At 42.2% G+C, this 23,270-nt stretch overlaps 1 protein-coding gene across 5 annotated transcripts in view; it reads right to left on the reverse strand.

Annotated features, from left to right (window-relative positions):
* The window catches only part of kaznb (kazrin, periplakin interacting protein b), a 107,407-nt gene that overhangs the window by 4,276 nt on the left and 79,861 nt on the right, over positions 1–23,270 (reverse strand). For 3 of the 5 annotated variants that reach the window (XR_003751409.1, XR_003751410.1, XM_028998145.1), the window contains exons 4-9: positions 17,735–17,842; positions 3,808–3,999; positions 1,486–1,622; positions 1,115–1,285; positions 360–540; positions 122–283 (exon numbers count right to left, since the gene is read on the reverse strand). Coding sequence is in view for 3 of the 5 variants with exons in the window: in XM_028998145.1 (XP_028853978.1) it covers positions 122–283; positions 360–540; positions 1,115–1,285; positions 1,486–1,622; positions 3,808–3,999; positions 17,735–17,842 (951 nt within the window). In the remaining 2 variants the exon portion in view is untranslated. The remainder of the gene's footprint in view (positions 1–121; positions 284–359; positions 541–1,114; positions 1,286–1,485; positions 1,623–3,807; positions 4,000–17,734; positions 17,843–23,270) is intronic. The other 2 variants (XM_028998144.1, XM_028998143.1) reach the window with 1 other exon arrangement.

The raw sequence follows: 23,270 nt of genomic DNA on the forward strand, positions 1-23,270 counted from the left end.
CAGATCAGTGACAGGTTTATATGGCCCCCAGTGCCCTGCTTCATTTATAAAAAGGAGGGCAGAGTTAGACCACGTGAAGAGTAAAAAAGGAGAAATGGAGAGAATTGCGGAAGATGATTACTTGGTCGCGGGTGCCAGGCAGCTCTTACATTGCAGAGTGAGTGTGTCCGGTGGCGAGGGGAGTTGATGTCGCTGGGCGTGGAGGAGCGGTCGCCGTCGGCAGCAGAGGCATCAGAGATGACGGAAGGCTGCCGTGAGTGGCAGGGGCTGATCCTGAGAGCAGCTAAACGCACAACGCACATTAAAGCGTGTGCCCGTTGACAGTGTGTGCATGTGCGTGTGTGTGTGTGTGTGTGTACCTTGACGGTCAGCAGGGTGATTATGGTAGAGGGTCTGCTGGCTCTGTCTGATGGCTGCTGTTAGTGGCAGGTCCGCCTGCATCACCCACTCCTGACTTCCGTTCACCACCGGCTCTGTGGGCATCGCTAGTGAGTGCCGCTTTGGCACGTCCTTTGTCAGCGTGGCCAAAGACTGCTTTGCCTACAAATACACACACATGCACCATCAGACACTTCAGTGGTCATTTGCTCATGTGCAATGTCGTCCAAACAGAAAATGAAAACTGTTATTGCATACAAAAAAAAAACATGAAATGATTACATGAAGAATCGTGTTCTCCCACTAGTTTGGCACCAGTGTTTGACAAGACCGTCTCTGGTAGATCTCTGTCACACACAGCAAGCGCGTCAGAGTTCTTTTACCGACAGAGCGGGAGAGGCAGGCGGGGGGAGAGAGAAGGATTATGGGGATGTAGGGAATAATGAGGCCTTCAGTGAGCAGCAGGCGCTCTGCGGGGCATCAGGCCTGGCAGAGTGGCAGCGCGAACAGCGTGGCGACTCAGTTGACTGGCACTGGGAGGGTGCGGAGAAGTCAAGGGGAAAGATTCATATCTTTGACTGACAGGCGCAAGTGTAGCAGCTTATCTGGGGGGGGGTATAACGTGAGAACATGTGTGTGTGTGTGTGTCACGATGAAGAAAGAAAGAACGAAAGAAGGAGGTTAAGGATAAAGAGTGAAATACGCCGGCAGTAAAATACAGGGCTCACTGTGTTACCATGGTGAGCTCAGCCTCCAGCTCCTTGATCCTGTTCTCCTTCAGGTCCAGCTGGGAGCGCAGCGCCGTAGCGTGCTCTGTGGCCTCTTTGGTCTGTCTCCTCAGGTCCCATTTCTCCCTCTCCAGCTGATCCTTCTCTTTAGCCAGGGCCTTTACCGCATCCTCACTCTCCTACATACACACCCAGAGAGCTTTTCAATACTCAAAACATGTCCCTCTCTTTTTATAGTTCCCTCCCATCATTGCTGCATACCTCCATTTATTCATCTGTGCAATTCTTGTCTTCACACATGGACATTAGAGCAGGCAATTCAGATATTTTTTCTGGAGGACGCAGTACACCGTCCGTGCAGAGTGAATGGAACACGCACCTTTCTGTGTTGGTCGTAATTCCTGATGAAGTCCCGCAGCTGCTCCTCTCTACTCTCCAGGGTGGAGTACAACTGCTGCATCTGGTTCACAAGCTCCGCCTTCTCTGCCTTCAACCGCTTGCGGTCCGCCTTCATCGCTGGAGAGCAAACACACATACACGTGCGTTACACAAATACTGGTCTTCACAAAGTTTGCTGCTTCTGTGTTTTTAGATCTTTTTGTCAGTTGTTTCAGGGGTATTGAAGTATAATTACAAACAATTTCAAGACATCGAGGTTCAAGTTTCAATTGCTGTTATTGAGACCTACATAAAGTTTATGCAAAGAGTCAATATTTGGCCCTTTTTTCCAAGACCTCTGCAATTCGCCCTGTCATGCTGTCAATCAACTTCTGGGCCAAATCGTGACTGATGGTAACCCATTCCTTCATAATCAGTGCTTGGGGTTTGTCAGAAAGTCTGGGTATTTGTCCACCCGCCTCCTGAGCAAGTTGCTGTAGGAGGATGTTTTGGTACCATGCGTTATTCATGGCTGTGTTCTTAAGCAAATTTGTGATTGAGGCCACTCCCCTGGAGGAGAAGCAGCACCACACATGAATGGTCTCGGAATGCTTTATTTTTTGCCACGAGACAGGACTGATCGTAGTAACTACTGTCCCTGTAACTACTGATTGTAAGTCGCTCTGGATAAGGGCGTCTGATAAATGCTGTAAATGTAAATTTGTAAAATTTAATGTGCACTTGCTGGACTTTCTTGGGCACCCTGAAACCTTCTTCACCGAAGTTTTTGATGATCTTATAAATGGTTGATCGTCTTGCCTGTGAAGCTCTTTTTATGCAACACAATGATGACTGAATGTTTTTCCTTGCAGAGGTGGTTAGCAGAGGAAGAACAAGGATTTCAAGCATCACCTTCCTTTTAAAACCTCCAGTCTGCTATTCTAACTCAGTCAGCATGACAGAATGATCTCCAGCCTTGTGCTTGTCAACACTTGTGTTAATGAGAGGATCACTGAAATGATCTCAGCAGGCCCTTTTGTGGCAGGGCTGAAAAGTTTTTTGGGGATTGAGTTCATTTTCATGGCAAAGAGGGACTTTGCAATTCATCTAATCACTCTTCATAACATTCTGGAGTATATGCAAATTGGCATAATAAAAATGGATGCAGCAAAAAACAATATTTGTGTCATTCCCAAAATATTTGGCCATGACTGTACACATAGTACACACTTGGGAGCCATTTCGCGCAAATTACAGAGCTGCACAGGGGATATACATTATGTTTTAACTTCTTTTGCTAATTCACATAGTAACATTCACATGCTGGTTTGGTGGAAGAAGGTCCTTTCAGAGGTACTGCCAGTACTGTTCCACCAGATGGCATTGTGTATCAGTATAAAAATAAAAGCAAAGTTACATTTCTATTTAAACCATTTTTTTAGAGAGTGTGTGTGTGTGTGTGTGTGTGTGTGTGTGTGTGTGTATATATATATATATATATATATATATAAATAAAAACACACACACACACACTGACCACAAATGTGGCAGGTACCATTGTGTCCCTGAGCAGGTTAACCCTGTGTTGCTTCATGTAGACCTGTAACTACCAGATAAGAGCACTTACTAAGTGATATAAATGTAAATGCATTCTCTTAAGGTTCTATGGCGCAATCCAAGAGTTGTTCAGGCTGAGATAGGAGTGTCAACGAAAGACCACCTGTGCCCCAGGCACAACCTTCATCATGTGCTGTTTATGCAGAGCGCGCTACCTCTTTTCCTTAAGCTCTCATTTCTCAAAATCTGGATCTATTCATACTCGAGAACACTCAGCATTCATCAGCAGGTGATCCACCACCTGTTACCCCCCTCTCCCACAGAGGAGGGAGAAATGCAGTGGGTTAGTGGAGCGGGAGGATTTTTTTGGCAGGGAGAGTGGCATAACTGCAGCGTCATGTGATCACGCACTACACACTGGGGAATGTTGGAATGAGATACTGCAAATACCAGCACAATGACACGCTGACCCACTGTCAACTCCTGCCCTCTTTAGGTCTACCTTGTATGAAGGCCTAGTTTACTTGGATCACTTAACATGACTGGTGCCAGCAGTACAGATGCATCTGCTGAAATCACTTGAGTTCAACATTTGGATCAGACATGAGCACAGGAAAAGAATAGCAATAGAAATTGTTCATTTTTTAAAAACTTTAAACTAGTTCTTTTTCTGATAAATAGTATCAGTTGTGTTGGTATGTTAGCCCTTCTTTTCAGTGTTTGAGTGTTGGGTCTGTGTTCGGTTATGATTTGGGTGGGCTCAGACCTTGTAAGGCCTCCTTGGCTCTGTCCAGCTCCTGCTCCTTCTCCCCCAGCTGCACCCTGAGCTCGGTGGCTGAGAGCAGGTCGGCCGAGCCGCCCCCGTGGGACTCCTCCAGGTCCTTCCTCAACATGTCCTTCATCTGCCTCAACAGGTGAACCTCCTCCTGCAGCTGCAGCACCTCTTCCCGTAGCAACGCTGCAGAGAGAGAAGATGTGGAGAAGATGTTTTTAATTATGCTTACTGTGAGTGTGCCGCATTCAGATGGCATAAAAAACATACTTAAAATAAGGTCAATACAATCTATTTAATTAAACAAAAGTGCATGCATCTCTACAAGAGAAAAGGAAATAATGAAAATAAGATAGCTGGAAGGACTGAACGAGGAAAGGAGGATTACAATCGCAGCAATTGAACAACCCCATCTGTATATTTTAAAAAGAAGGGTTAGCAAAGAAAGGCAGTCTGGAAAAAAAGCAATTGTGCCCCTAGGTAAAGACCCGCTGTTCAGTCGAGTTCCTCCTCACACAGGCTTCACAGAGCCACTGCAGGCTGGGTGGAACCCCGATAAACAACAACGGCAACAACTGCAACAATGAATCAAAGAACGCCGACATAATTGGCAAAATATCAGCTAATGCACAGGCATATTTGCAAAGAGAGACTCAGAGGACAAAGCATGTTCTGTGTGGGTTTTAATGAGATGGAGTGAAGCTTTTCTCTTTGACCAGCTGTGCCCAGCATAAAGTCTGGAATACACAAAAAGTAATGATTTTTTTTTAAAATTAATTAAAAGAAATTAAAGTACAATGTTCTTGAATACTAATTATCTGATAATCAAAAGGACTTACAGCCAGAGTCAAGGTTCTTATGAGCAGTAATGATCACCTTATTAATGAGTTATTTATAATTGCACCAACACTGAAAAGCATTATGTGCTAACCAATTTATAATGCATGTGGTAAAACATTTTTTCTTTTATTACTATATTTCACTTCAACTATATATGAATGCACCTAAGGCCTGCAGTTACATTTCTAGGCAGCCATAATCTTTAGACGTATTACACTATAGACTATTACTGTTATTATGATGTTTTGTGTATTTAATTGTGCCTTTTTCATAGCTCATGACAAGTTACAATGTTGATATGCCTCAAATAACTAAACCAAAGTCCCTGTGACTCACAGAATTATCTTAAACTGCATAAAAACAGACCGATAATTAAAAAAACGTCATTATGAAACAGTCAGAAGACCCCCACACACTGTCATCACTTGCAGACCTTCAGTGCAGTATCTTGTTACACCATTGGTTCACACCCTTGGTATGCAGAGATATTATTGTTAATGTTCACAGCAGCTGTGTGTCTAAATTAAGTCTAATTATTATTCTCAACCTCCTCAATTTAGTGCAGTTAATATTTGCTGTGTGTCGGCAGTATTTACAGAGGATGACAGTAAAGAATAAATAGCATTCACAATGGGAATAAAACTGCCTCCTGTGCTAGCTAGTTAAACAGGCCTTTCCTCCTGTATTTCAATGCCGGTCATAATGGTGGTTTTCAGAGAGACAAATATTCTTGGAGATGGCATGAGAACCTACAAAGATCACCAAAACATGACTTTCCTGACTTGCTTGATGTATTCAGCAGAGAGAATAGTGTAATTTACTGCACCCTGAAAAACCCTTTAGCTATGTTCCTTTCTTCAGTGTACATAGACAGTATTCCTCACTCCCTGGTCACTCAATGTCAAATTAGGGGACCTTTCTTAAGAAAACTGCAGAATCAACCAGTTACCTGGGTTACAAGTACTTGCTGCTGCTACTGTAGAACCGCTGATCACTTATCGCTACACACTTCACAGTTCCCTGTACAACTGCGAGTTTTTTACTCCCCGTGGCTGTAACCTTGTACCCGGCTGCTGGGAGGTTGACAAGGCAGAAGGAGCAACGGGCCATCAGTCACTGTCTGGTCCCAGTTGGAGGACAGCCCTGCCAGGCACATCTCCGCTGAGCCCAATGAGCACGATGGGGCCCATCTCCATCATGCTGGTTTCTTGAATGGTGGAACCTCTGGATATCTGGACAAATCTCTGCAAATAATCATGTTTCAGCAAATATATTTGGGACAGATGGCAGAGGTGTAGCCATCGGTGACCAGTGCATAGTTTATTGAATGTGTTCCTGCATGAGAGTGTTTGTGTGGCTTGTATCTTATGAATATTCCTCCTCAAGTTGGGATGGAACTGGACATAAAAACTATCCTGTACTTTTTGTTTTTCCCCAAATAGGTCCACCACCCATACAAACTTCCAGTAGCAGCCTCTTGCAAATATTACAGTGATGTCCATGAAATAAAACTGCACAAATAAACAACAGGTTACCCAAAGAACCTGATGGCAGGATTGTTGCCTGGTTCACTGTTCGGCCCAGTCCTAAAACGATGGCAATTGTCACACCGCTATGAAGAGCCAGACATGATGACTGGCAACACTGGACGGCAACCTGATTTAGTGGACAGCTACCTGGCGCAGTGGTGGCCTAGCGGTTAAGGAAGTGGCCCCCGTAACCAGAAGGTTGTCGGTTTGACTCCCGATCCGCCGAGGTGCCACTGAGCAAAGTACCGTCCCCACACACTGCTCACCAAGGGTGATGATTAAAAGCAGAGGACACGTTTCATTGTGTGAACGTGTGCTGTGCTGCAGTGTATCACAGTCACTTCACTTTCAATTCTTTGAAAACTGTCTACTATCACACAAAAAAATTCAGTAGATTCATTTTTTACATACAACTAACATATAATCTATTTGAGTAAATTCTAATATTTTGGGAGGGTTTACAAAATAATTTTAATAATTTGTTATCAAACAATATATTTCTACTGATCCAAATTTAGTTTACAAGTAAAAAATATCAAAACTATGTACTTTTTCACCACTATGTACTTTATATGCTACTGAAGCTTCTTCTTCTTCTTTTGCTGGATAAAAGAAAAAGAACAGACACAAAAGACACGTAAGTGTCTCTGTGATGGTGCAGTGAGAACAGAAGCCGATCTACACAAAAGCAATCAAGAATGTAATTCCCGTAAATATACTTTAGAATCGATTCTCATCGCTGCCCATAGTTCTCTCCGTCTCTTATCAAGTCCAAGACTCCGTAATCATTTGCCTCTTTGGTTCCCTGGATAAAATCAAAGCTAGACAAAGCCTTTTTGAATCATCTTTACTCATACAGGGATCTGAGGGCCTGTTTACAATGGCTTCAGAAGAAAAGCAGCTCGCCATCTCCCTCTAAACAGAGCTGGAAAACTAAAAAACACATTTTCTGGCTGGGGGGTTATTGTGCTGTAACCTCCCACACATCATTACTGCAGCCTCTGTCATTAACTCAGATGAGGTGAAGGCGATCTCCTCTCTGTTCAGCCAGGCACCACTACGCACCCATGTTGCACAGGTTTACTAGCCCCCCGGTCCGACACAGGACACTGGGCATGTTCACTAGTGTATGGTGAGGCATCCTCGGGATTTACAAGAACTGGCTGCTATCATGAAAAAGAGTTTAAAATGGGAGGAGCCAGATGATTGACAGCTCACTACTTTCTGTTGTAATTACTTATAATCTTCTAATTATTTTATATAATTTGTTTTTGTAAAACCGGAGGACCTCTTTGACCGTACATTAGCAGACAAGTGGCATGCTTAGCAAGTAGCTTTAGTTAAAAAAATAGTGAGCACGATGCAATGTATGTATTAACAGTGGAGAAAAGGCAGGTTGTGTTCACTATCTTCAATTTTTCTGTAAATAATTATGATAAATTGGACATAAATGGATAATAAGATCTGTAGGCTAGTGGACTGAGTTATTCACATCCTTGTCTATAAATCTCCTCCAAGTCAGGCGTACTGGTCAGCATGACATTTGTCTTGTCTTCCCTTGTGTTTGTTTCTAGGCCCAGCAGCATGTAGTTCAGACTGAACGATAATGATATGAAAGGTGAGGGGAAAATGTGATCAATATTTAAAACAATGAACTGAAAACAGAGGCTTTAATTAGCCTAGCTTGTGAGAAAATGGGAACAACTGGGATACAGCTCAGAATAACTAATCATGCTAACTCAATACGTCCATGTTAACTCATGCAGGATTGCAAAACAACACTCAGATAAACCACGGAGAGCGATGAATGAGGAGTCGTGGTAAGATTCATTTGTTTACTGTGACGGTAAAAAACAGAAAAACAGCAACACAAAATTAACGCTACAATTCTCAGAAAACTTCACATAAATACAGTTATATCTGTACACTCCTCACATAACTTAAAACGATTTCAATTAGCGCAGTCCATGTAATACTTGAATGTACTTCAGATGTGCCTACGTGACAACCTTCACTGTAAATGACTTTTTCCATAACCTGACAAACATGATGAAAGCACTGCGGGAATTCATCTTTTCAACCCAATGACATGAGAATAAAACTACGGAGCCTGCCTTCCTCCCACTCGTTGCCTGCTGGCTGCATCCTCAAGATACATCTCAACATTTGTAATTCCTCCGATGACTGAAAACTGTGACCCCAGATCCACATTGTTATTAGCGTTAGCAGGCAGGAGAGCTCAGAAAAGAAACAGCCAAGATCAGGAAATGAGAGGGCAGGTCCTGGCAAGTGTGCGGCCCAGATCAGCGGACAATGTGCGGGGTCAGCCTCGGCCTATTGTCACGTCTCTGTTGTGATGTGCTGGGGGGTTTTATGAAACAGAAGCAGCAGAGCACTCCGAATGCCAGACACGTTCGCATTGTACATCGTCACCATTGAGGAACTTAGGAAAACCATACAGTACGTGTAGGGTTAGTTGGGGTCCATTGTGACCTGAAAGCACCAACAAAAATAAAATTAATAACACATCCTGAGTTCTGGACAGACATGATTGACTGTGATTGACATGATTGACTAGACACATGATGTGTCTAGCTAGCCATCATGGCTAATTAGGTATTATAGATTGTCAGGATACATTAAGGGGAAATAGTCAATACTGAAAAATCACAATGTCTTGGACACATATAAAAGTGAAAGTGAAATGATACACTGCAGCACAACGAAATGTGTTCTCTGCTTTTAACTCATCACCCTTGGTGAGCAGTGGGCAGCCATGACAGGGAGCCCAGGGAGCATAGTAAAAGACAACAACCAGACACAGATGAGACACAATGAGGACGCAATTAAACGTATGAGAATAGATGCACACAATCAGGGCATCTGGAACACGCACAATGAAGATCAAACTCTCTCCCAGAACATGGAAGCAGAGCACCCAGAAAAGACTGGCTATGACATACGCTTATGGACATTCTCTTCTGCAGGGAAAGGTATTTAGACTAATGATACACTGAGGCACACAGGAGGAGCAGGGAAAGACCGTTACATGTCCCTGGATCCACTGACCATTTTTCACGGTTACACCTGGCTGTATATCCAACAGGGGAACACTTCAAAACGCCGATTGATGGTTACAAAAACAAAAAAAGCAGATTTAAACTGAGAACATTCAGACAAGAGAAGACAGGTCTCTTTGTGAGTCAGGGTAGGAAGAGCAAACAATGAATTTTCAATGGATAATTAAAAAAACTATACACAGGACTTCACATCAACCCACTGCTGCTTTGTACTGAGGAAATAAAGGAATTTGTGTAGAATATGTCCATGAATCATTCATGGACTCAATACTTCCAAAATCTGTGTAACACTATTTTGAAAACAACATAAGTGTCAGGATGCACTGGAGAGCATTTCTCCAGCCCTGCAGTCACCCATCGAATCCTTGCAGCACCCTAGCTGGGCGAAATTTGCTCAAATACTCCCCTTCAATTCTCTTATCTTCTGCTTTGGAAATCATAAAAAAACAGCAAGAAGAATAAAGCAGTAGAGTTAGACAGCTGAGTCATTTCAGCGCCATCAAATTCAACATCCATCTTTGATGGTACGAGGTTGTCACTGCCGCACATGGTGGGAATTAAAAGTGGGTAATGTATCTTTCATCAGAGGTCAGTTTTAGGGCAACTTCTCCAAGTTTCTTACACGTTGGACTGGGCCAAAGATTCCTGGCCCATCACTGTCAAAGGATCGGTTTCATGGAGCAAAATACAGCCCTGATTCATTGGAATGTATTACTCTAACCTTGACACGCAACGAAAGAGAGTGTGACCACCTACTGGGAAATGTGCACTCCACTTATTTGCACAGCAATTAAAAAAAATTTATGTATTATATATACATTCTTCCCAAACACCAACAGAGAGGCCAATGTACAACCCTGTAAAAACATTTTATTTTTTACTTATTACTCAATTTGTGCCAGTTTTAAAAAATGTATGTAAAATGTTCTTTATATTCTTCAATAAACTACTGATCACATATTGTCACAGCTGCCATATTGTAAGATTCCAATTATCACCAAAATATCTTTATTAGCTGAAACAATTACATTACATTAATGCAAAACAATGAACTAAACAAGTTTAAATGCACCTTAAAATGACAATCACACTTTAACTTAGGAGGTTTTCAACAGGATGACACAGGAGGCTTCATGTATTCATGTATTAAAATGGAAAGCAGGGCAATAATTGTATTAGGGACGAAGGGCCTATAGAATAACATGGCTTCTCTGGCTTAATGTTAAGTGTCAGAAAGCACATTTAGCAAGGTGGCTTTGCTCTGGTGGGTTTGCTCTAAACACACCATTTTACACAAACTGTTACACCCTCTGGTGACTGGTGGGCTGTGGTTGTTGCAATCATTTGAAAGTGTTGGATGCAGATCTAATAATGTCAGGATCATTATCTGTTAACCACCCTGCCCAATGGACAGAATCAAAATGGCAGAAAAGACGATCAGCAACCATATGTACAAAACGTCACAGATTCCCTTAACACAGCAGTTGCAGTACAAGCACCAGATAACCAAGCAATGCAGCTAATAATCAGTGAGAAAAATGGTTATTATTTACAAAAAAATTTCATCTCGTGACGTTAGCCCAAATAATGGAAAAAAGGGACCATGATAAAAAAAAAATTCCTCCGTGTCAAACTGCCAACAACAACACCAGAAAGATGTAGTGGGGTGTGCATGCGTGGGACGCAGCAGTGGATGACAGTTAGTGCCAGCTCTTTAATGCTCCCATATATAAACGCATTACAAGGCCCTCTCAGCGAGGAGTGCTGGCATGGCGTTTTTCTTCTGTTTGTTTCTTCCGTCGGGAGCTTAAGAGCACAGCAGCAAAGATTGCTCATCTGCACAACCATTATCAACCAATGTTCTCCACGGTGGGGTCAGTAGTGATGCGTCAGTAGCATCCTCTGATCCAAGGTCAGCACTTGTATTTCTGCAATTTCTGTACAGTGTGTTAATTTTATACCTTTTAGGGTGTAATGCAAATTAGAATACAGATAGAAATAATTATGGACGTTTTACAAGACAATACAGCTATAAACATAAATGGGAATGCCTTCCCAGCCAGTTAGGATTAAACTTTTCATAAGTCTGAGCATAATTTTGACAGTGTTGACTACAAGCTAGGAGTACAAATGTGTGGGGGTGTGAAAGAGCTGTAGTGACATACACAGAGATGCTTTGGGAGTATCAGCATCTGTCTGTGGTGGACAGCTACACTGATTTGCACTACAACCAAGGTCAGCGTACTCATGCCAACTGGAGAAGATGGTAATTGATTTTTAAAAATGGTCCCCTTTTGATTTATAAGCAGATTGGGTCGTATGCCAGTGACGTTATGGCAGTGTGCAGATACGTGCCAGACAAGAGATGAAGCCCAGGTGCCCAGAAAGATCCTGAGGCAGACAAACATACTGCAGTCTCATCACAAACACAGGGTAGGGGCTGTCAGATGAATGAGCATCCATCAGATTTAAGGCTCTGTCTGCACCACAAGGAGAATTTTTGTAACATTTCTGGATGTAAACCCAGCAAATTTTTCATCTGCAGGAAACGTGACACACAAGACAATAAAGATTCATTGGTTAAAAGGAAAAGTTAACGTGACCTGTGTAACCTCCCATACCACATGACGTTGGGGGTAATGCCCTGTACTCAAAGTAACACTTTAGCTCTCCACATGGCATTTAAGCTTTCAAGCTTTGAGGACAAGTGAGAGTGATATTCAGCGAGCCTTTTAAATAAAGATGAAGAAGTCAAATGGGCGAAACATGCCCTATGCTCATCTCAACATGGTATAATACTAATTACCATAGTTACATCCTTCAGTGAGCATTCCCCCAATATTTCCAACTTATTGATTTGTCCCTTGTTGGGCTGGCCATCACTATGTACTAGGTGTGGCCATTGAAACATGGTGGCTCTCTGATGCACACATGCACTCTTAGTGAGAGCTTCTGCAAACAAGCAAGAGCTTCTGCAATCACCATGCATTCAATCACTTTTAAATGTCCAGATCAGAAGAAGAATCGAAGACCATGTCAATCTCTGTCACATCCCATCATATGACATATCACTTATCCCTTTTAATGAACTAGACCAAACATGGGATATCTCTGTAGATATCCCATCATGCCAAGTCGCTGTCGCATCATGCCAAGTGGTTACCATATTTGATCTGCTTAACCTGAAACTGCTGTGAGCTCATAGTGTCAAATGTGTTCCAAAAACCCAGAAAGTTTACCGTAAAACTGAAGCTTCAGAGTCATCATAGGCTCACAAACATACACAATATTTGAGTTCACTGAATATATAAAATGGCTATTAAATATGGAATGTATGTTCCACACAAACGTTATGGAGATTATTATAAAGAGAATGAAAATTATTCAACACTATTTGGAGAAAGAGATTCTGTGAAATATGACTGAGACTACTAAGTTGTCATTGTTTGTGTCAAACCAGTTATGAATTAGTTTTAAAACAGTGATGTAAGCAGCAGAGAACGGGGAACAAATCCAGGATGCCTTTTCATTGGTTGTTGTGTTGCATTGTTGTGTTGCAGATACTACTGCTATTTTTTGATTGGCTGTTGTGTAGGCCCATTCTTATTTTGATTAGCTGGTAAGTGTCAAACTCTAGGACACCAATTCTTTTTTCATGTATGTTGCAGTGTTTCATAATGACAATCACTTCACTTTCACAATATATTACATGTGCAATAATATTGAGCAATCGGACGTGGTGTTTGAACCAATGCATTGAACAGCCAAATCAGATTAATTGAGAATTTGGAGGTATGAAGAGAGTGTCTCATGGTCATTGCGTGAGAGTTGGCAGCCCTGCATCAGAATGGCCAATATCCATGGCCAGCTGGTTTATTACTATGAAAACGTCACAGTTTGTGATGTAATGTGTCATGTTGTGATAGTGGGTGGAGGTGGAGCTGTGACAGGCTGCCTGCTTTAACCTACCATGCACTGTATATTTAGGCATATATAGTCAGTGAGGGCTTGTATTGATGTGGTCATCTGGCTTTAGCAGATCAATGGCTTGGACTCATTAATGGAAAATGCAACCACCGGGCATGAGAGCTGAAGAGCAGAAACAGCAGCACCACAAAGGCACAAAAAAGAGAGATCATAGCATTGAACAAAATATGAGAATAATTTAAAAATGATTTTTATTGTTTATGCAAATGTTCACTTTTGACTTAAATATAAAAAACCTCATCCCAAACTGTCAATAATCACCATTAGTATGAAAATACCCTGACAACATAAACATCAAATGCGGGTAAGAAGTATGACACTAAGCAGATCTCTTGAGAACAAACTAATTTGCCAGTAACACATACAATGTACAGCCATTTATAAACACTAAATAAATGAGGCTGAATAAGATAAGATAATCTTTTATTAGTCTCACAAATGGGGAATTTGCAATGTCACGGCAGAAAGTTTCCATTTACAAATGTCCTCTTTTTGTGTTATTGTCCATTTAAAATAACAGCAAGCTGCTCAGACTGTGGTAGCTGTAAATGGCTGATAATTAATAGAACTGTGTGTGTGTGTGTGTGTGTGTGTGTGTGTGTGTGTGTGTGTGTGTGTGTGTGTGTGTGTGTGTATATATATATATATATATATATATATATATATATATAGAGAGAGAGAGAGAGAGAGAGAGAACCCTCTATCAGCAGCAATTAGTCTTAGGTTCCAGTGGAATGTTGTCTTCTCTACTGCAAGTCTGTCACCTTAAAAGGTTATCTAAATATTAGTAAACCCTTTTGCAATGATCTTATCTGAAAACAATTACAAACAGTCTAGTGTCTGTTGCAACAGCAAACATGGGTGGGATCAACTACATCATTATCACTTTTTCAGTTTTTTTTTTGTTTATGGAAATCAAGGAAATTTTCCCTGTTCTAACCCTTGCATATAGCATTTTGCATGTTTGCAGCATCTTCAGATGCTAGCCTGCTATTTAAGACCCAGGTTCAAATCCCGCTTACTACAATTGTGTCCCTGAGCAAGACACTTAACCCTAAATTTCTCCCGGGGGATTGTCCCCTGTAACTACTGATTGTAAGTCGCTCTGGATAAGGGCGTCTGATAAATGCCATAAATGTAAATGTAAATGTAAATGTAAATGTAAACCATCACTTGATGTAGACTCTGGTGAAGTTGAAAATGTACAGTGTGTACTTGGTGCTGCATATCTTACATAAAGGCAGCTCCTTGGCTTCATGTTTTTCTTCATATACTCCACTTGTCCTAGATTATGGTGTATTGGATGTATGTGTTTGTCTATGTATGTGTGGTTGTTGACAATCACATGATATCTGTGGCAGATAATGGTAAAACCTACCGAAAGCATTCACAGTGCTGTGAAATATGAAATTCACATATTCTTAGATTAATCAGAATAATTACTGTTAATATAATTCATTGCTGGCCTGCTGCTGGTTTATTCTGTATAGTTAAGACTGTTGATGGAGAGAAAACATTTCAAAATAAACAGATTTTCTTAACTGACTACAAGTGGACTATGCAAATGAAGTGTCACTAAGTGGTCCTGAAGATAACCTCCAATCCATAAAATGAAATCGCAAAAGAGGCACTTGACCACAGCACAGCAGGTGCAAGTTGTTTTTGCGGGAGTGTTTTTTTTTTGTGTGAAGTGGGCAGCCTAGAAACCCACAGAGCCGTGTCTCACCTTCGTGTAATCACTGTTGATTTAGCAGGGTGTGGGGACGGCTGTGGGTTCACAGACATTCTGCAAACAGCAGGTCCTTTAAACCTCAATGCCTCAACTGGAGAGCGAAAGAGTGACATCTGTTCAGTATTCAAATGAGAACGGCTTACTCTACTCTACCAGATGTGGCCTTAAACGTTACTGTTAAGACTGGTCAGTCTCAGATTACGTCAGGTGGCCTCTGACACACGGAAAAAAAAAAAAAAAAAAAACCCACAGGTGCTCGGGCTGACAAGCCAAAGGGGCAGGAGACACTGAAACGTTTATTCAGCCCAGTGACGTGATCAGAGCTGACACTACAGCATCGCTATTAAGGTGACGGTTCCCTCTGGGGCTGGCATACGTTTAGAGGACATCATTTTAGATTAACAAGCGGATTTAGGAGCCTGAAAAACAAACCAACTAAAGTCACCTTTGATGATGTACAAAATTGTGCAGAGCGATCCTAAACAGTCAAAAGATGCCATGCTGCATTGTGGACCCCTTACAAAGCTCGTTCCTTAGAAGTTATCAGACTCTTCTGGTATGTAAAACCAACAATGTGTACGTCACGATGATACCAAAGCCAGGTCCTTTTTTTAAAGCCAAATGTCAAACCTGTTCCACTTGTCAAAGTCTAAAACTGAGTGACAGCTCTACAACATCTGACAAATCACTGGTTTACAGAGTTCATTCGAATCTTTCGCCATGTCTGTCTCTGACATTTACTGGGGGGAAAAGCACACGTGCTCGCACGTAGTTTTACTCATGCCCATTCCAAACACACTTGTTACTAAAGAGACCCTGTCCTACTGCCTAGAGTGTTACCCGTGCTAGACAGTTTTCTGCTGTCCCTCAGGTTACTCACCAGGTTTGGTTTCATCCCGGTCAGACCTCATGTCCCCGAAAGCATTGGCTCTGCTGGCTAAGCCAGGGTGTATCTGTGTGTGTATGTGTGTGTGTGTGTGTGTGCACGTGGTAAGCAGAGCTGACGCACATGTAAATTACTCACACATGTAGCCTCACACAACCCCGCCTCCGAGCTGGGCCTTGTCCCCTCCTAGTTAGGTTACTAAGCGATTGTGGATGTGTGGGTTGGTATTTGTTTTTGCCTCCATTGTACCTGTTCTGGGTTTCCCAACATCTACTCACACTTCCAAAGCAGTAAGGCAGCAGAAGAGCGTTATAGAAGCCGTAGCTATTTGCTCCACCTTTAGACCAAGGGAGAGGGGAGGGACAATTCGCATACCTCTCAGCTCAGGTGACTTCTCAGGTGGGTTCCTCCCCAATCGCGGCTCTTTCTCGCCACCTGCTGTTTAAACTGATTCCAGCGGTGTGGGATGTGTAACCTCCCAGGGATTATCTGTCACATGTCTAGCAGGTTAATAAGTGTTGCTGTGTCACGTCTTACAGCTGTGTGCCCTCATTCTCAAGGGCAGAAGACACTCTGGTGTTCTTGTACGTGGGGCCTGGGGGATGGCATGTCAGAAAGCGAGTGGTGTTCAGATGATGAAAGGACCAGTACTGAAAAGCAGCGGGACACAGGGAAGGAAAGGAAACAAGAGGAAAAGAATGACGAAATAAGAAAGCAAGGGAAAGGTGAAATGATGTGAGCAAAGGAAGGGAAATAAAAAAAAATGCACATGGGAAAGTGACAGAGGAAGAGATGGGGCTAAAGTATAGAAACATAGCATTGTAATTATTGTCGTCAATTGATTAAAACGATTCAGCTTAAAAAAAAAAAAAGGTTGTAATTAATTATGATTGTCTAATGTACACAACAGGTAAAGCCGTTTGGAAAAGTTCCGGAGTAGTTCATATTAATATGGACTCTTTCTCCCTCGCACTCTGATCCTGCTGCCAACCTGCCTGCATCTGTAAAGCTCTTAACATTCCGCTTCCCACAACGTTCCACTTGGAGGGAAAGTGAATGTAGGGATAATTTTCACAACCTTGCCTCTGTCTGGCTCTTCCCCCAGAACCCAGCTTCACGCTCGAAACAGAAATCTCCATTAAGAGCGGTGTGATGAGACACGCCATGACAGTGCTGCTCAGTCTCAATAATCATGTTTGCCCGTGAGCATTAAAACCAGTGCTGTTGCAGCCTTCCATAGCTCCACTCCCTCAGCACCACCAGCTCACCTTAACCTGCACCCAGAACATCCACAGCATCCTCACAGGCCTAAACTGCTCACAAGCATGCTGGAAGCAATGAGTAGGTATCATTTTGTCTGCTGCTGTTTTACTGAATACAACATTATGAAGAAAAAATAAATATATAATGTGTTTTAAAAGCACACAAAGGCACAGTGCTTGGGTTGGACTGCAAAGCAGCAGGTGGATTCTTAAGATTGCATTAATTACACTTACACACACACACACACACACACATACACACACACACACATACTGTTGTAATGAGGTGGAACAGTGTCGCTACCATGTATGGTGTGCATTTTCATTTTGAGCAGGTCTCTTTCTATGACTGAAAACCTGAAAATATGCTTTTTCAGGTAACATGCCATCACAATAGCAATACGCCCCTGCCTTTTAAAGGTGCGATGATGAGCCTTTCTGATTGGTTTATGACATATGCGCAAAGCTCACTTCTGAGTTCAAACAGCCTCTTTTGCGAAGTCTGGTTTAGGGTGAAATAACATTATGGTCCCATAAATGTCATATGCCATAAATGTGCCTTTAGGACAAATTGGATACATTTCCTGTTTTTCCTTCTACAATACCTTTATCAAGCGAAGAGTCTGGTGTCCCAAAATCCATCAGAGTGGACATGTCTGTCTGAAAGCAGATGTCGGTGACCACTCCCTTCTGCCTGTGATGGACAGCTGGATCTGGAGGGAGGGAAGAGAGAGGCGTGAGCAGGTGTCGAGATTTATATTTAACACAAGCAGCGAATGGATCACGCTGCCGCTCCTCACGTACTTCAGAGAGCAGCTCTGCTGCAGAGAACTTTTTAATTGCGCCCGAAGGGTGGGTGTGTCTGTGTGTGGGAGCGAGCGTGGGGTACGCATGCACATCTGAGCACTCAAACCCACTGAGTCACTTTAATTGTTAATCCACAATTATACCCCCCAACAAAATACACAGCATCACCGTGATGATGTTCAGAAAACGTTTCAGGGAAACAAGCCAGCGGCATCACAGTGATCCACGTCTGCCACTTACGACAATTTTAAAGAACAATGTCGCTGATTGAATCATTTTGCTACTTTTAGTATTACAGCAGATGAATGGGAGCTGACACAGTACTTTGTACCAAAATAGTAGAGCTCCTGACTAGCATCCATCAGTCACCCATATATCTGCCTCAGCCAACATTAACAGCAGCCCAGGTCAGTAAGCTCCAATTTGTCAAGATATTATGTGTGGGGATTGTACTGTACTGTATCTGTCCATATCTTCCTCTGTGTTTTTTGCCTCTCTCCTGTGCAAATGGTGCTGTCCGGTGGCCATAATCGAATAAACCTCTTCTAATGATTCTAACTTACATCACTCAAGGTTGACATTCTCCCACATAACATGTATGCAACACAGTGGAGGTCAAATGTCTTGGCATCAATTCAATTATAGACATGAGTCATTACATTACATTTACATTTATGGCATTTATCAGACGCCCTTACCCAGAGCGACTTACGATCAGTAGTGACAGGGAGAGTCTCCCTGGAGACACTCAGGGTTAAGTGTTTTGCTCAGGGACATAATGGTAGTAAGTGGGATTCATAATTGAGTGTGTTACCCACTAAGGCTATTACCACCTTACACATTAATAAACCCTAATATTCATACAGTCGTGGCCAAAACCTTTGAGAATGACACAGATACTGGTTCTCACAAAGTTTGCTGCTTCAGTGTTTTTAGATCTTTTTCTCAGTTGTTTCTGAAGTTTCCAATGCTTTTATTGACAATTACATCAGGTTCTTGCAAAGAGTCAATTTTTGCAGTGTTGGCCGTTTTTTTCCCAAGACCTCTGCAATTCACCATGTCATGCTGTCAATCAACTTCTGGTTCAAATCCAGACTGATGGCGACCCATTCCTACATAATCAGTGCTTGAAGTTTGTCAGAATTTGTGGGTTTTTGTTTGACCACAAATTCTCAATTGGATTAAGTTTCGGGGAGTTCCTGGCCGTGGACCCAAAATTTCAATGTTTTGTTCCCCAAGCCACTTAGTTGCCAGTTTGGCCTTATGGCACAGTGCTCCATCATGCTGGAAAAGGCTTTGTTATTCACCAAACTGTTCTTGGGTGGTTGGGAGAAGTTGCTGTCGGAGGATGTTTTGGTACCATTCTTTATTCATGGCTGTGTTTTTGTGCAAAAGTGTGAGTGAGCCCACTCGCTTGGATGAGAAGCAGCACCACACATGAATGTTCTCAGAATGCTTTACTGTTGGCATGAGACAGGACTGATTGTAGTGCTCACCTTTTCAATGATGAATGCATGTGTTTCTTTGCAAGTAGCCATGGTAAACAGAGGATTTGAAGCATCACCCTTCTTTTTAAAGCCTTCAGTCTGCTATTCTGACTCCATCAGCATGACAGAATGATCTCCAGTCTTGTGATCTTCAACACTCTCACTTGTGTTAACAAGAAGGATCACTGAAATGATCTCAGCAGGTACTTTTGTGGCAGGGCTGAAATGCAGTGGAAATGTTTTTTTTGGGATTAAGTGGCAAAGAGGGAATTTGTGTCATGATCCGGTCCGGAAGGGGTTCAAAGGTTTCACGTTTGTCATGTGTAATGTTTCCTAATCGTTTTCACCTGTGTCTTATAGCATAAAGCTGCCCTGTTTTTTTCTGTTCGCGGTCGGGTCTTTGTTGTGTTACACGTTCACCTGTTACCAGATCTTATAACCAGTCTAACCCTGTCCTGTTCTGCACAAACTAAACCCCGGTTTCGTGACGTCATGTGAATGCGTCCTTCTTCCTCGTCATCTATTCTCATCGTGTCCGTTCACCTGCCTTGTCATGCCACCATAGTTGTGACAGAAAGACCCGACCCGCATTTGGACGCAGCCGACGCCGCCCCACTGAGATCAAAGAAGCCGCGACTCGCTGGGAGGGCACCGCCAGCTTCCTTGTCCCTGGCCAAAGTTAGCTTAATTTTCCGCAGGGTCCTGACCCCTGCCTCTCAGTTCCGTGTCTGGTGGTGTTGAAGGTGAGGAGCACATTGTATAAAGCTGCCCTGTTCATTTCACTTCATCGGGTCTTTGTTGTGTTACACGTCCACCTGTTACCAGATGTCTTCCCTGTCCTGTTCTGCACAAATTAAACCCTGGTTTTGTGACGTCATGTGAATGCGTCCTTCTTCCTCGTCATCTATTCTCATTGTCTCTGTTCACCTGCCTTGTCATGCCATCATGGTTGTGACACTTTGCAGTTAATCTGATCACACTTCATGACATTCTGGAGTATATGAAAATTGCCATAATAAAAACAATAAAAAGAATCAAACTTTGTGAAAACCAATTTGTGTCATTCTCAAATCTTTTGGCCACATCTGTACATATTTAATATACATTTTATTTAAATCTATTCTGTACATATTATTGTTTCATGGTTGAACATATCTGTTTAACAGAACATTAAAATCTACCTGGACAATTCTCCAATCTCTATCTGTCACTCCATGCAACCTTGGGGTAACCATGGACAAGTCCCTCTCCTACTCCTTTGACACTGCCAATCTCTTGCTCATGTCGATTCCTTCTCTACAACATTAGAAGGATTCATCCATTTTTACAGGCTACTAAGATAGTCCAATGGCTGGTCATCTCCAAACTGGACTATTGTAACTCACTCCTGGCTGCTCTGCCTTTTAGCGCTACATGACCTCTCCAGCTGATCCAGTCCGCTGCAGTATGACACCTTCCCAAATTCTCTTACACCACACCATATTCTCTCCACTGACTTTTTTGTAGCTGACCCCAAATCAGATTTAAAATTCTGATGCTTGTCTACAAAGCCAAGGAAGGGCCATGCCCTCCTACCTCAGATCACCCCTCGCTCTGCACCTCGATCAATCCGATCCACTGCTCCACTGGTACCACCAACTCTCAAGGTACAAGGAAAGCATTAATCTAGACTCTTCTCTGACTTAGAAACTAGGTGGTGGAATAAACTTACACTTGACGTCCAAACAGAAGAGTTATTATAACTCTTCAAACGCAAGATAAAAACCTTCCTGTTTAGAAAATATTTCGACTAAAAGATGGATTTCAGTGATGGACATTTTAAAGCACTTACATTGCTCTGAGTAAGGGCGTCTGGCAAATGCTGTAAATGTAAATGAAATCAAGAGGACAGTAGGTAGGATGCATAACATCTTTTTCTAAATGAGTATGTTCCCCATAAAACTGACTTATGTAGTAGGATGGCAGGAGGAATGAACATATACTCTGTATATATACTGATATTTTGCAAGAAGACACATTAACGGGGTAATGTCTGGTGAAGTGAATCATATCAAATGTTAAATGAAAAATTGCAAAGATTATATTTGGCAAAAAGAACATATGACCATCATCAGCAAACAATTACTACAATATAATACAATGTGCATCTATACTTTTTATTTTATTTTGCTCTGCTCAATGCAACAAAAATACCATGGTGAGCCTAGAACCACACATGTTAAGTTTAATTAAAAAATTAAACATGTTGGCTATTGAACATTCCCGGTTGGCCAATTATTTCCAAATTATTTCAGATGTTGAAAAGGCTCTAAATGGAGAAATAAAGTGCATTTGAACATCCATTATTTTAAAATATAGTGTTCTTGTTTCAATTTAAAGCTCCTCTAAAGTGCAGAAAAATGTACTTTTCATAACTCAGAACTCTGTTCTATGCCTCTGTGAAAGAGACATTCACAGTCACAAGCCAATCCAGGTCATAAACCATTTCCACACATCATTTTAGAAGGTCACGAAGATCAGCCTGGTCACCAGCTTAGACTGAATCTAATATAATGCCTCTTTCTCTCACCCTGACACACATTAAAACACACACACACACACACACACACACACTGCATTGCCTGATTGGTAATGAAACCAAATTCACACCAGGTATTAATCACTGGGACATCCACATAAGTGATCTTGTCTGTGTGTACTGGGTCATATATGTCAAAGACACGCCATGAAAGAGTTAATGATTTTTAGCTGAGTAGGCCGTTCTCATAAATTGGTGACCTGTGACATTGCTTTGTCAGAAGTGCAGTTTTTCTGGCTGATTTACTTAACCTTCCCATCCTCTTGCACACATAGTTTTAAATAACTTTATTATCCTGCAGTGGTGGGCAGTGGTGGCCTAGTGGTTAAGGAAACGGCCCCGTAATCAAAAGGACCGATCTGCCAAGGTGCTGAGCAAAGGTCCCCGGGCGCCTGTCATGGCTGCCCACTGCTCACCAAGAGTGATGGTTAAAAGTAGAGGACATGTTTTGTTGTGTCACGGTGTGCTGTGCTGTTTATCACAATGACAATCATTTCACTTTCACTGCAGCAAGCAATTAAAATCAGATATAATTTCATTTACAGGTTATAAAAATACAAACCCAGGCATGTTATCCTTTTAAAACCAAAATCCATCATCACCATCGGTCAGGTCTGAGGGCTGACAGGGCAAGGATGCGCATGAGAAGGACATCGACACAAAGAGAAACTCAAACCTGGCGCGAGGGCCGAACAGAACATGAAAGGATAAAGACATTAAACAAACCTGCAGGCATGTGGCATAAGGCCAGCAACAAAACCAATATACAATCAAGGGCGAGTCCACATTAATGCAGCAGCATCCACTGGGTGCTGTTGCACTGTTTTGAAGGAGTCCTGAGCGATCATGCCCAAGTGGCTTCATCTGCCATTATTTGCTCCTTAATCAGGTTCCTCAACAGCAGAGTCTGTCCAATGGCCTCTGGGCATCACTGTTTTACAGCACATACTTGTAATTTGTGTCTCATAATATATCTAACCATCCTTGTCATCCTACACTGACTGTCATATATGTAAGGTTGATGGGAAAATCCACCTTTTCTAATATCACAGGAAATTTGCTGCATCTGTTAGCTTTACCAGTTCATATGACGCTTTCATATTGCCGGAATAATAGAGCTCCATTGCTTTTCAACATGAATCATTTGATGAAACACAATGCTGATGGAAGAGCATCAATATTATGATGGTTTAAGGATAGTGGTATAGGATTACAGTTATTCCAGGACAAACAGCAACATGGGGATATCCAATCAGAAATACATCCCTT

Source organism: Denticeps clupeoides, chromosome 12, assembly GCF_900700375.1.
Source record: "Denticeps clupeoides chromosome 12, fDenClu1.1, whole genome shotgun sequence".
NCBI classification, from domain to species: domain Eukaryota; kingdom Metazoa; phylum Chordata; class Actinopteri; order Clupeiformes; family Denticipitidae; genus Denticeps; species Denticeps clupeoides.